Source organism: Dunckerocampus dactyliophorus, chromosome 6 (assembly GCF_027744805.1).
Source record: "Dunckerocampus dactyliophorus isolate RoL2022-P2 chromosome 6, RoL_Ddac_1.1, whole genome shotgun sequence".
Taxonomy (NCBI): Eukaryota; Metazoa; Chordata; class Actinopteri; order Syngnathiformes; family Syngnathidae; genus Dunckerocampus; species Dunckerocampus dactyliophorus.
Window position 1 is genome coordinate 22,043,952 of NC_072824.1, and position 14,559 is coordinate 22,058,510.

Here is a 14,559-nt window from a genome sequence, read left to right on the forward strand (position 1 = left end):
CACTTTTTATAAAAGGTAAACTAGTGTGTGAGTAGTGTAAAAGAATGTTTTGTTGCTTTTACAGTGATTACTTCTTTTTGTATCACAATTAAGAATGCTAAAAGGCGAGATGAAGCAGGCACATATGCAATGCCATGCAGACCTTTGTGTTACACATTTGTTACAAGTTAAGACTGAATTATGGCTAGCTTATTTTTACACTTAAGAAGATGAAAAAATTACTAAAATTGCCTGAATAGTTAATAATAGTTTTGGGATTGTGACATAATTCCATTATTTCCTGTGGGAACTATTACTTCAAAATCCAAAAATTGGAAGTTCTTCCGTAGAAAATATTGTACAGTAATCCCTCGTTTATTGCAGTTGATTGGTTCCAGATCCAGCCATGATAAGTGAATTTCCACGGAGTGTGATTTCTTCTTTATAAATAGAATATTTTCATAGTTAGAGCATAGAAAACCTGTTCACAACCTTGTAAATATGGTTTTAATAGGTTTTAATAGCCCTCCCTAGACATGAAATAACACCCTTATAGTCACCTTTACATTTGTATTACCTAATATAGTAAACATCCATCCATTCATTCATCCATCCATCTTCGCTTCGCCGCTTATCCTCACTAGGGTCGTGGGTATGCTGGAGCCTATCCCAGCTGACTTCGGGCGAGAGGTGGGGTACACCCTGGACTGGTCGCCAGGCAATCGAAGGGCACATATAGACAAACAACTATTCATACTCACATTCATACCTATGGACAATTTAGAGTTGCCAATTAACCAAACATGCAAGTTTTTAAAATGTGGTAGGAAGCCGGAGTACCAGAGAAAACCCATGCACACACGCATGAATAGTAAACATAATCAGAGAAAGTAAGCCATTTACGACCTAAATAAGACGAGTACTCGTGTGTGTTGCTAAAAATGAGTTCTGTAGGGGAGCTGATTGATGGGCGGACAGGAGGAGATGTCGGTGGTTCAGAGTTGAGTTTTAGTCTGCCGTGGGTTACTGCAGCAACAGCAGCCTGTGTTTTTATTAGGGATTGATGCGGCTGTTGTGGAATAATTCAAACCTGCAATAAAAAGCCTGTTGTTCCGGTGTCTCAACAATCATTACAATAACAATACTGACACCTAGTGACCAGTGTAGAATGCTACATATTATTCACAGCGTCCTTGAATGCGTTTTCTGAATGCCTTATATATTTTACTTGATTTAGTCATTTTCATGCTTGAAAATACTTACGTTTACATTTACATGTTGCATTACATTTGCTTAAATATGCATATTTTTGGACTAATAATTGGCCTATTCAACCACAAAACAGCATGATTTATTAATTAAAATATTTTTTTAAAAACGTGATTGACTGAAGCCGCAAAATTCGATTGGGACATTCAATTGGGACATACACACACACGCACGTACCTGTGCAAGTGAACTTCTTGGACGGTGTGGTGAGCAGCAGTTTGTCGGTCATATCACCAGGCCCAGCACAGCGGGCAATGCCAGGCTCCTTGTAGCCGCTCTTCACCCAGTCGGACAACCACTGCATGTGGCAGTCACAGTAGAGAGGATTGGCGCCCAGAGCCCTGCCACAGAGACACAATATAACTGCCTTGCTTTAACAATAAAATACATTTTATAGCACTATGCGGTGAACGGGACTGCAGTTCAGGAATTTCAAAAATATTTGGACTACAAGTTAGGACAGAAGAAGGATTGTAAATCAAAGAAGAATGAGAAGTGGCTATTGCTTTTTCCCACAATGAGAAAAGTCTCTTCTGTCATGGGTGTGTGCCATCATCATGCTTTATTGGAATGAGGTGAAAAGGCAGGAGTTTAACATCAGGGACAGACATAATGTACACGCTACAGATCCTTCATTAGGGACAACTGTGCAGTCGAATGAGAGCTACAATATCAACAATGAAGTGTCAGATATCACAAGTGTTGCTTAATATTATATTTTAAAAAAAGTGTTTGTTCAATCACCAGCCAGCAGTGTTTTGACAAATACTGTACTGACCCGAATATAAGATAAACCTTAATATAAGACAACCCCTTTTTTTTCAAGACACCATTTTTGAAAACTCTTTTCAAGACAAAATCAAAGACAACAACATTTATTTATAATTTCTATCATTTATTATATTTCTTAGCTGCTCGACAGTTGTTTAATGACTCTGCTCCACTCTTAAAAATTTGATTCCAACTCCTCCTCTGTTGTTTGCTAACTTGCTCAACCTTTTCGGACACATTTTTTCAAGTCACTGGTGTGTACGAGTGACAGAAAGAAAAGCTATTTTTCAGCCTGTTTTCTTGGGAGGAAAAATATCTTCTTATGGTCGGGTCATTATGGTATTTAGCCAATTCATATACAAAGACTTTCTTGAGAGAGGCTGTTACAAATGGTGTGGACATTTTGACATTGAGTCATTAAATAAAGACTTTATTTTTGTAAAATTATAATTATTATTTACAATTGCCTGTATTCAGTTTGCATCAAATGTTTTTCGAACACAATAGAGCATTTTCATTAGCTACATCTCAGTATGATGCAATGCACAGCAGCGCTACACGGATAAAAACTACAACCACAATAAAAAACATGTAGCTCGAGCTTTGCTATTTTTGCAAATGCAGATTTTTTTATACACCGTAGCTGTTGTATTGATCTCACTAGATGTATCAGTGTTTCTAAAGAAGTGGCCAGTGTGTATGTGTGTGTTGCTTACAAGTGGGAAAGTGATGACAGGTCTTTAAAAGCTCCTTCAGGTATCACCGATATATCATTGCCATGAAGAGACCTGGAGAAAAAACGAAAGACGTAAAGTGATAAACATTCCTTCAGTGCTTTAGCTTTAACTGCACTTCGTTTGAAGTTTTTATTTATTTATATGATTGTATTTTATTTTCATATACGTATATATATATTTTTTTCTAATACTCTACTTACAGCAAGCGAAGAGACTTGAGTCCATCGAACGCCCTCACTGGTATGCACCGCAGGCGGTTGTAGCTCAGAATGCTTTGGACACAAATTAAACGTGTTGGCAAGGAGACGCTGGAGAAAGACAAACTTTTCTTCCTCCCAAAAATATCTTTAAATGCAACAACTATAAGCGCATTCCTGTTTAAAACTTGCATACACATACAGTATAATTAAATATGAGGCACACACAAGCCGTTTGTTGCCATAGTGATCCGTGTGCATGAAGCGTCGTTGTTTTAATTTTAGAAGGCAAACACAGGATTTGGCAGAAGACACCGAATGGCTGTAAATTTCACATTCACACACACAAAGCAAAGGGACTGATGTAAAGCCACACTCACAAGGTAAGCAGCTCGGACATGTTACTGAGGCTGTGGTTGGACAACGTGCTGATCTGGTTGTTACTCAAATCACTGTAAAGAAAACAATAACAGGTACATAAGCATGTGCGCACACACACACACACACACAAGTCGCTCTGTCAACACATGTATTAGCAAATGCATGTAGGCAGGCTTTATGTGGAATACTGTACAGTGCTTCACTCCACTCACATTCCAAGTGATACAACACTCTTTCTCGGACAAAATACCATTGGGTTAGTTTTGGCACACAGCAAGGAGCACAGGGCCAAGTCCCTCTCCATTATATACAGTACATGTATTTTGTTTTTATTATAAATGCAGACAGCACTGACACTTACATGAGTGTCAAGTGTTTGTAATCGGAGAGCTCCACAGGAACCTGAGTGAAGTGGTTCCCATCCAGATACCTGACAGAGCGAGGAAAACAAAACAGGGGGAAAGAGGGAAGAAGAGAGAGAAAGAAAAGGAAGAAAAAAATGGAATTAATCATGTGGGAAATTCCTCATCTCCAGCAGTGTGTGCAGTCATTTCAGCACGAGCCATAATAAACGCTAGAGTTTAATATTCCCACAGGCATCCTATTAGAGTTTAATAATGCTCCCTCCAGCTTGCACTCACACTCACATGAAACCACAACAATATGACATCATTGCAATATATTAATCAAGTCTCCCATCACAGGAGACAGTGAAATGACTCATATTTCATTTTCAAAAGTTTCATATTTACGCCGACTAATATTTCTGACAATGTGCTGAGCCAGAATAAGATACACATTGTATTTTTGTACGCACAGCGTGTTAATGTAGCATTTTGAACCTAACTAAAGCTCAAGAATTATTAACATGCTGACTGACACTGGATGTGTTATACAGTAAAGTCAAACCTCAGTTTTCAAACAACCCAGTTTTGGTATGATTCGGGTTTTGTTGAATATTTGCGCCAAAATTTTGCCTCGGTTCTCGTAAACTGTTATTGTAAAATATTGCACCGAACAAACTGTCCTATTTTTATCCTTTGGAACGTTGAATCTTGTGGTATTAATAAATACGTGGACGGACAATTTGTTTAGTCAGCCATCTTCGATCATACACCCATACCTAATCTAGCAATACTTACTTTACATTAGGGTTGTGACAAGAACCTTTATTTCGATATTAACACACACAATATACATCGATACTTGTTTCTTTTTTAGGTAAAGTCACTATCAATTGTACAACTCACCTGGGCAGTGCACGAACATAAGCATTGAGGCGACTGAGAGAGTTCTTTTGTAAAGCAAATTCCCAAGTTCCCTGTTATTTTGGAGTTGTTTTCAAAGCACTAGTCGCTTGTTTCTCTCGGCAGTCAGCGACCAAGAAGAAGAACGCCTGCTGTCTTTAGAAAAATGGCTCAACAAGTACAGGAAAAACACATCAACTCGTTTTATTGATAAGCCATGTAGCAGGAGTCGTGTGTGCAGATGCGGATGACTGCGGTGCAATTATAAATTCACAATACCCGACATGCAAACGGTGCCTCCGAAGAGTTCAAACCAAAGGAGGAAACACTTTCAACACAGCAAAACACCTGAAAGACAGGCATCCCAACTTGTTTTTTTGAAGAATTCAAGGTGAGTAGGTTTCAGTTTACTATCACTGGTGTCACATTATACATGACCCGACTATACCTCCCGTTGTTTGGGCATGAGAGCCATCTTACTATGTTTGTAGAAGCGCAGGCTTCAAATACGCAAGCTTCTTGATGTCATTGAGCCTTTAAATATATACAATTCTATATAAAAAAGAACTGCTGTTGTTTTTTGAATGTGAAATAGTTGACTATTGTTATTTATGAGCATATTTATAAGCACAGATTTGTGTGTTTTTATATACTGGGAGGCTATAGACCACTGCTATTCTTTTTAAATGTATAGTTACTTCTTGGCAGCTGGTACTGCAAGTTAAATTCTGTACAAAGAGATGTTGGAAGCACAGTGATCTTAAATACTTGACAGTTTGAAAGAGTTTTCAATAAAGTAGTGAATTTAAAAATACATGCGTTCTGTTTTTTTTATTTTTATGGTGAGATAAGTATAGGGAATCGCGGAAATTCGCAGATATTATATCGACTACTGAAATTCTGGTATTGTGACAACCCTAGTTCACTCAATACTAAGAAGGATTCATTGGACTTGCAAAATTGCTTCGATATTCGTACATTTCAGTTTTTGTCGGGCCTTTTGGAAAGAATTAATAACGAAAACCAAGGTACCACTCTATGCATATTCACTTCAATCACTCACAGCTCAGTGGTTTCCTTAGGCAGGCCTTTGGGCAGAGTGCTGAGGCCCTTGTTGCTGCAACGCACCACCGTGTCAAGGCAAGAACACTCTGCTGGACACCTCAGCACTGGAGAGCAGCTGTTGTCATCATTACCTGATGAGGATGGATGAAATATAGAGAGACAGTATGATAGATTTATTCATGACTTGGTCAAGTGCACATGCCTACTGCTCCAACTAAGGTATTGTTCTTATTAGGGTTGTCATCAGGCCACCAATATTATCGGCCTGATATTGGCAGAAAAAATTAATATTGGTTGATATCGGTATCGGGTTTTTCCCTATAATGAAAACCGATAATCAAAACTGCTGTACATATGGCCTACTTGCCATCATCGAGGCATTCAGCGGCGTGGAAATACTTTGTCATGCACTGTGTTATTCTTCGCAGTCGGAACTGGGCTTGACATGTTGAAACCACACGCGTGGGTGTTGCGCAGATAGCACCGACGTTAGCTAACTCGTTAGCTTGTAGCCGTGCCGGCACGGTCTCGTTGTTTCTGTGGCCAGTCGACATTTTTACTCATGTCGAGGGTCACCAAATGTGGAGATGTGATTCACAACGAGACAGGAGTCAAGGTAGGTGGCACCAATCAGTTTACTCTCAACTCAACAACAAGCAACAATTTTTCAGCAAAAGCTAAGTGGTTACAACAACCTCATGACCCAGAGTACATTTGATAGGTCGGTAGGTCGGTCGGTCGGTCGATCGATAGATAGATAGAGATAGAGAGATAGATGTGCAATGTGTACAATGACAGTCTATACAGTTGTATGATATTGACTCAGGATAACTACTCAAATCGTACATTCATCAACCACAACATGGCCTGATAACTTTTAGCTTTCTTTGCCTTTCCTGTCTCTCCTTTCTCTTCTGGCAGATTTTTTTCTTTGTGGAGGACCTTATGCTACGCTTACAGCAGTGATTCCCAACTGGAGGCTCGCAATATGTAATGACCCGATGTCCAAGAATGCTGTGCTAATCCACTATGCTATGCTATGCCACCACAAGGTGCCTGCTATGTTTATGGGCGACTTGGTCAAGGTTGAGTGGGAGGAGGACATCGAGTGTGGACCTCACGTGCCATCTGTCCGACACATGCAAATATGAGCTATTCTGCTGGTGAAGAGCGAGCAGTAAAGACAGAGACCAGGTGTCACTGCTGCAAATTGCAATGTGTTGCATGGGGGAATTCCGCCCACAAAAAGGACTACCAGGCACAGTATGATGGTACTAGGAGGTGTTTCATGCCCAATTCAGACTATTGATCCAGGCAGTGGGGTGGTCTACAGAAGTATTGGTCCTCCTGGGGCAAAGCTTACATGCTGGGAGCAGGAAGAGTGTGGGATATAATACTTGCAAAATGTTCAAAAGTTAGTTCAAAAGTTAGCGCACTGTAGGCAGCCATGTAATCGTTGCAAACAGTTCCTTTAAATTTAAAATTTAAATAAATAAATGTCATTCGTTATATGAATAAGATATTTGAGAAGTTTGCGTTCAAAAATTTCCGCAATTTAGCTCGCTGAAGGGTGATGGTGGGTCCTACAGCCAAACCAGTTGAGAACCACTGGCTTAAAGCACTGTTTACGAATGAGTCACTTATGAATAGGCTGCAAGAGCAACCCTTAAAGCAACCTTCACGGTTCACAAGTTTTTTGCAAGGTGACTGGCGATAGTCTTCCTTTGAGTTCCAAAAATAATTCATAGTGAATGTTTACCTTACGTAAAGGAGAACTAGCATAAATTGGAATTGCAGATCTATGATCAAATATGTCTCCATCTTACCTTCTTCACAAGCAAAGTCTTGGACAGCCACATCCTGGATGGGGATCTCTTTCAAGAAATAAGGACTCTGGCAGCGAGGGTTACCCGTGACGATGCGTTTCCTTCTCAGCCAATCGCCGAGCCAAGCCAGGTGACAGTTGCAGTTGAAGGGATTGGCCAGAAGGTTGCTGTAGAGGGGGGGCTCGAGAGGTCATATTTTTTGTCTGTATTTTTTGTTTGTTTGTGTGCTTGTACTCACAGTGTGGAGAGCGAGTGCAGGGTGTCGAAGGCTCCGGGGTTCATGGATGTGATCTGGTTGTCGTAGAGCGATAGCAGACGCACCGAGCTCAAACCCACAAAGCTGCTGTTGCTCACACAGCTGATGCGGTTACTCCGGAGCATACTACTCACACACACAAATCAATAATAATAATAATTTTACTTTATTTATCACATATACAGTGTACAGTGAAATTCGTCTTTGCCATTAAACCAGTGGGCAGCCAGTCAGCATCTTGATCAGTGATGGGATCCCTGTGTGGGTGACCCTGGGTGCAAAATGGGTGTAGTGTCTTGCTCGAGGGCACAACAGCAGCGACTGGGCTAGAGGAAGCAGGATTCGAACAGCCAACCCTCCGGTTGCTGGACAATCCACTATACCGCCCCATGCATAATTTCAATGTTTGTCTCTAATATTTGAAATTGAACTTGTCTATTTAACCAACGGGAAGTAGGATTGTAGCTCACCATCTCTGTTCTACTTCATTCCCTAGGTGTTTGATGGATCACGGGTCAAGTTATTCAATAACAACTAATCTAAGCATGCCTTTATGGACCTTGCTTGATTAAGAGTTTCGTACCAATCTTTGTAACCCTGTACCCTATCCATGTAGTGCATGTGCATATGTATGTGTGTGTGTACCCACAGAGTGCGCAGGCCACCGAGTCCCTTCAGCATGTGGTGATGTATGTTTTCCAGTCTGTTGGAGGTCAAAATCAGCTCATTGACCCCTGAAGCTCCTTCAAACGTCCCCTCCTCAATGTCAGTGATGCGGTTGTTACTCAGGTTACTGGTGCAGAGAGGAGAAAGCATGGCTGGGTAGGAATTCAGCCGACTTTAAAGCAAGTTGAGGAAGTGATCCTCTGCAAAGTTGACTGTTTTCTCCTCATGACCTGAAAGCGACTTCTCTGTTGTTACTATGATGAACAACATGTCTGACTCACATCTTCCTCAGCTGAGGCAACTTTTTGAAGATCCCCGTGGCCTCGAGCACAGTGAATTCATTGTTGTTCAGACGTCTTAGGAGCGAGAGAGAAGAGAAGATGTTTAGAGGATAACCACAGAGGAGATGGAGGACATGAAGGCCATTTGGACTCAAAAGCCACAAATACATGGATGCACTCGGCAGTCAATAAAGTGACTCACAGTTCAGCAGTGTATTGAGGGATGTGGTCTGGTATTTTGGTGAGTTTCTGGTTGGAGCAGTCCACTGTAGTGCCCTCGCAACGGCACTTCTCTGGGCAGGCCAGGTCGGCGAAACAGTCTCCTCCCAGCTTACTGCGGTAATCTTCCGTACCTGATTACAATTACAATCGCAGGGTCACTGAGCTGCCAGAGTCATGCAAGAGTCGAGCCCCAGCATATACTGGTATTCACCTCCAAAGTCAACAAAAATGTCCTTAAAACCAGGACATTTTGTTTAAGAAAAACAGGCTTTTTTGGCATCCTTTTAAACATAGATAGAGAAGAAACACACACACACACACAGACAGACACAGAGGGAGACATGTGTGTCTTGCATCTTGGCCATGCTGTAGGGACTGGCAGGGCCGTTCCATGGTGCTTGACAGAACCATGTTCCACTTTTAGGAACCTGGTAGCCACATGGTTAGATCAAGCACAAAGGAACAACCTGCTGACTGACTGCTCCTCCACTGGAACACGTGGGTGGGAAGGAGAGCGGCAGTGAGCAAGGAGGAGGATGAGAGGAGAAAGTCGGGAAAAAGTAAAGCTGTTTCTCACAAATTTTGTCGAGAAGAATTAAAAATCCTGCCGGTGGATACTTGAACAATGAATTACTTTGCTTACAACTGATGTTCACAATGTCCAAATAACTACAATACTGGACAAGCACCAACCTCAACAAAATAAACAACACGTACAGTGGAACCTCTAACATCTGTGGTAGTGCAAATGTGGAGTTCAATCTGCCGTCATGCGTGTCACACTAGGTTTAAAGATATCATGCAAAACCTCAGCTCAAAAAGCATCAAACGATTCATTTAATACCAATTTAATACCATTATTCTTTTGACATTGCTAATTAGCATCCCTGGTTGTAATTTGCTTTTGTAGACCATAAGACACTTTAAGAGACTTAGCGGTTAATTACAGCATTTAAAGTATTTTTAATTCAGTCTTAATGAAATTCACACCGCTACCTCCACTTTTATGTATTTTTGAACAACTTGTGAGAAACATCTTATCGAGAGAGAGCAGAGGAAAGACTAGAGGAGATGTCAGTCGGTTTGGTAAAAGTGGAGTGGACGGGAGTTAAAGAAATAGAAGGAAGGCAGAAGATGAGAAGGGATGGAGAAGACAGGAGCAGAAGAAATAGGAAGACAGGTGTAAAACTTAGGGATGGTGAGCTTGTTGAAAGACAGAGTAAGAATTAATGACGAGGCGAATAAGGAAGAAGGGACAAAACCAGGCAGGTCAATAAAAAGCAGGCACAAGAAGGAAACTCTGGATCCGTGATAGGAGAGAGGTGTGGGAGGAGAGTTACAGCAACATTGGAACCAAGAGAAGCCCACACTTCGAGGAACACTCACATTATCACACACACTCACATACAGAAATATAATAGAAACCATTGTGTATTAAGGTCATTGTTGTTGTTCATAAACATACACAGGTGGGCACAGGGATCAGGTCAAAGGTCGGAGGTGTCTTCGGGGATGTAAGGTAGGAGTTTGGTTTGACGCAAGAATAGCGTCTCTAGTGTGTGTGCGTGTTACTTACAGCCGACATGGTGTACTCCTGAGTGTGTGAGAGAGGCAGTGCAGGAGAAAGAAGAAATGAGTTTACTTGATGTATTCAAACAGGAGGCAGAACACTGATGAAAACCCAAGAAAACGCCACAGTTTGTTTCACTGCAGAAGTGCGATGACTGGGAAACAGCGAGTAAAATGCATTTTTAAAATATTGTTAGAACAACATGTCTCTCTAGAGCCTAAATCCTCAATGGGTGGCCCGCCAAAGCTTTTCATTTAGCCCGCCAAACATCGCCCAAATAGTATAAACCAGGGGTGTCCAAACTTTTTCCACTGAGGGCGGCATAAAGAAAAAAATCAAAGGATGTGGGGACCACTTTTGCATTTTCTAAACCAACCCATGTAAATAAGACATTTTTTATACACTACCGTCAAAAGTTTTAGAACACTCCAATTTCTCTGAAGGAAAAACCTACATCTTTAAGTGTTAGGATGGTCTGTCTCTCTACCAATGTTCATTCCTTTTGTTCTTGTCATTGTTGTAGCAAGAAATGGCTTTCTCCACTACAACGCTGTTCAACTGATATTCACGGTGGTATAGTACCACAGTGTGTTTCGAACACTGTTTTTATGCAGACAGAGGAGGTAGTAAGTGCTGTAGGAGTTGTGCCAACTCCCAACATGCAAATTCTAGCAATTTTTCAAATGGTTTTAAGATTTTGATCAGGAGTGTATAATAATTATCGTCTTGCAAGTTTAAAAGAAGAATATTCATAATAATAATAATAGTTTTCCACAGCTGGTGTAAGGATTTTAAATGGACTGATGTACTGTATCTGTCTTTTTAGTGAACTTTTACACTTTTAATGTTCTTAAATTATTCAGCTTTTCCCTGCATGTGCTATCTGAGCTTTGAAACCTCTGTCCCCCGGTGAGCTTCAGAGTTAATGACTGCAGTGAACACACACGCACACACACGACACCATGCTGCTGCAGTAATGACCGCCAGCAGCAGCAGTAGCCATGCCACTGATGTCTGATTTACATATTTCCCAGCACCCCTCTGAGCATGGCAAGCGAGTGACCTTTTGATGTTCTACAGTGGGACGGAACGGACAAAGCTGCTGGCGGACACGCGGCCGTGAATTATTATCGTTTGCGTCTCAAAGAAGTAAGGAGGAGGCCTGTCAGATGGCTCCACAGGTCCACTTGCATGTGCAAAAAGTAGTGAGCAAAGCTTGTAAACCTGATCGGCCCTATTATCATCATTAAAGTAGGTACAGTCAGGGGCGGACTGGCTCTCTGGAGTACCGGGAGTTTCCCGGGATGGGGAGGCACATTTTGTGCAAGAAGGCCATGTGTGCAAAGGATGCGCATTGCTGCCGGGGCTCTGTCACCAATTAGAGAATAAAATGGCAGAATTCGCCCACCGTACTAGCAGTCTCAGTTTGTGCAACAGTACATGCTGCTTCCTTTAAAGGAAGAAGGTAGAGTTTTGATCCCAACCCTGGCCGGTTTCTTTTGTCATAAACAAGAGGAGGCTAATAATGGGGTGTGTGGCCAGTCTGAACCAAAAGGTTGTCCCAGTCCACCCTTGGTACAATGAGTGTGATTAAAAATGCAAAGCCATGTACACATGTATTGTTTTTAAGAAGGCATATTTTTTCTATGTACTAGTATTGTGGCCTTTCATGTCACCAGGATTGTCTAGCCTAGTGACACTTATGTCCATGTTTCCACCTATCAGTGTATGCAGGAGTGTGGCCATCATGTCCTATTTTGCTGGCAAACATATATCTGAAAAATAGCGGCAGCTCGGAAGTACAAACCTTGGCTGTAAGTGGTTTACTAGTGGACAAAATCGCCAACTATGGTAAAGGGCTGGTCGTCCAGTGTGGCTAGCTTCTTTAGCGGCGCTGCGTCTTAGTAGGCTTTCAAAACACCATTCCAGATGGCTGATAAGGTAAAGGAGTGCCACACGATCTACGCCATGATTGTTTACAAGTGAGCTCAGGTGAGAAAGAAGAGGAGCGTGTGATTTTCTCACCTTAGCCCAGTAACACACACCACAGTATGGCTAAACTCGCCTAATTGGAGAGTTTTAAATTATTGTTTTTAATTATTGGAGCTATTTTTTATGTTATTGGATTTATCTGTATGACGTCATCATTTCTCAGATCGGCCCGATAATTATCGTGCACACCGAATATGCATGCATTAATACATACAGTATATAAATGTCATCTCTCACTATGTTAATTAATAGAAGCATCAGTGTTAGGGTCTTCTGATTGACTAAATAATACTTAACAGCCGGCAAATGTGTCTCCGTATGGAGAGATTTTGTTAAAATGCCTTGGAGTGGCAAAGATACCTGTGTTCATGTGAAATCAGTAAGGTGAAAAAGGTATCAGGTGAGTACCTGCGATGCGCACACACACACACACACACACACACACACGCTTGATATACAATACCTGGGATTAAATACTGTTCTGTAGCTATTGAAGGGACACAAAAAGAGAGTGGAAGTAAAGGAAACACGACAAATCAAAAGCTAGATTTCAAGAAAGTACTGTGGTTATGTGTGTGTGAGCATGTGTGTGTGTATAGAGAGAGACAGGCAGAGAAAGCTGAGGGAAAATACCAAGCAGGAAGACACAGAATGAGAAGACGGGAGCTTGTCAGTTTGGATATTATGACTTTTGTGTGTTTGTGCATGTGTGTGTGTGTGTGTGTGTGTGTGTGTGTGTGTGTGTGTGTGTGTGTGCGTGTGCGTGCATGGGTGAATGTTCAGTCAGCGGAATAATAATGAGCCCCGGAGGTCTGTCACGTTGTGTGTTCATTCATACCTGAGCAGCGGAACTTCTTGCTTTTGATTTGTCCAATTCGTTTGTTGGCAAGACGCCGAGGGCTGGTGCAGCGGGCGCCGCTTGTCTCGATGGGATTGTCCTGCAGGTAGTCTGCCAGCCACTTCAGGTGGCAGTCACAGATGAATGGGTTTTGGGCTAAATGTCTAAAAGACACGCACACACACACACATGCTAGCTGTCAGGAAGATAATACAAAGGTGTTAAAGTACAATTGAAGACACAAATGAATCATTCGACTATGTACCTGTCTTATATTATAAGCACAAAGTAGCGGAATGGTGCCATACTATAGTTCTGGTGGCGGGGGCTGTCTTTACTCTTTCTAATGGTACTTTATATTCAGTAAAGACTAAAGATTCATCTAAAAACATTTGTGTGTAAATAACAGGCACTAGGCAAGCACTGCTGTATCATCAATGAGCGATAACTGAAGGACGTGTCATTAGTTGGAAGAAGGCAATAATTAAAGTGAGTGTGTGAGCTCTAAATTTTGAAAACTCATGATATACAACAAGTTCATTTTTTAAAACGTTAATAATGATTTGGAGTGCATGTGAACGTGGAAAGGAAAATGTAGATCTCTTTGACCATCTGGTCATTTATTAACAAGTATATTGCACTATAGGACTCGGTTATAGGAGACTTGAGAGTTAATTGTATATACGGGGGTGTTAATTGGTGCTTTGAAGGTACATACAGCGTCTGTATGGCCCTCAGTGATGAGAAGGTTCCCTTGGCGATTGTCTGTAGCTTGTTGTCATACAGTGACAGCAGGTTGAGATTGTGAAGGTCCTGAAAGGAATCCACCCGCAGACACGCTATCTTATTAGCATTCAGCAACCTGAAAGGCATCAAGGATATATTGAAGGAGAGCAAATGATGACAATGATGCCCTTTTCTGTTATTAAGTGTTTGATCAGTAGTAATGCGCTTCCATTGCAAGGAAGACTTTTCAGCTGAATTTCAATGTGTGTAAGTGTGAGTGTGCAAATGCAAACGTGCGTCTACTCACAATAGTTGTAGAGAAAACAGTCCCTCAAACAGCCCTTTGGAAATCTCCGGTATTTTATTGCCATACAGGACTCTGTTGAAAACAAATGCATCCAGAATTACATTAAAAGTGTATTTATGGGGGGGCGGGGTGAGTGGGAGTGGGAGTAAGAGGCGGGGGGACTTCCAGTGTTAGTGCGGACCTACTAACATGTACGTTTTTTTTGTACTTGGCATGCATTTTGACCCTC

The 14,559-nt window shown here is 41.5% G+C and overlaps 1 protein-coding gene across 8 annotated transcripts in view; it reads right to left on the bottom strand.

Annotated features, from left to right (window-relative positions):
* slit2 (slit homolog 2 (Drosophila)) overlaps positions 1-14,559 on the bottom strand; it is a 129,201-nt gene that overhangs the window by 16,546 nt on the left and 98,096 nt on the right. For 5 of the 8 annotated variants that reach the window (XM_054777983.1, XM_054777988.1, XM_054777986.1 and 2 more), the window contains exons 12-27: positions 14,331-14,402; positions 14,016-14,159; positions 13,298-13,461; positions 12,923-12,946; positions 10,474-10,491; positions 8,878-9,028; positions 8,676-8,750; positions 8,378-8,521; positions 7,711-7,854; positions 7,473-7,639; positions 5,645-5,777; positions 3,696-3,764; positions 3,334-3,405; positions 2,957-3,028; positions 2,736-2,807; positions 1,426-1,589 (exon numbers count right to left, since the gene is read on the bottom strand). In XM_054777983.1, the coding sequence (XP_054633958.1) occupies positions 1,426-1,589; positions 2,736-2,807; positions 2,957-3,028; positions 3,334-3,405; positions 3,696-3,764; positions 5,645-5,777; positions 7,473-7,639; positions 7,711-7,854; positions 8,378-8,521; positions 8,676-8,750; positions 8,878-9,028; positions 10,474-10,491; positions 12,923-12,946; positions 13,298-13,461; positions 14,016-14,159; positions 14,331-14,402 (1,685 nt within the window). The remainder of the gene's footprint in view (positions 1-1,425; positions 1,590-2,735; positions 2,808-2,956; positions 3,029-3,333; positions 3,406-3,695; positions 3,765-5,644; positions 5,778-7,472; positions 7,640-7,710; positions 7,855-8,377; positions 8,522-8,675; positions 8,751-8,877; positions 9,029-10,473; positions 10,492-12,922; positions 12,947-13,297; positions 13,462-14,015; positions 14,160-14,330; positions 14,403-14,559) is intronic. The other 3 variants (XM_054777987.1, XM_054777989.1, XM_054777985.1) reach the window with 2 other exon arrangements.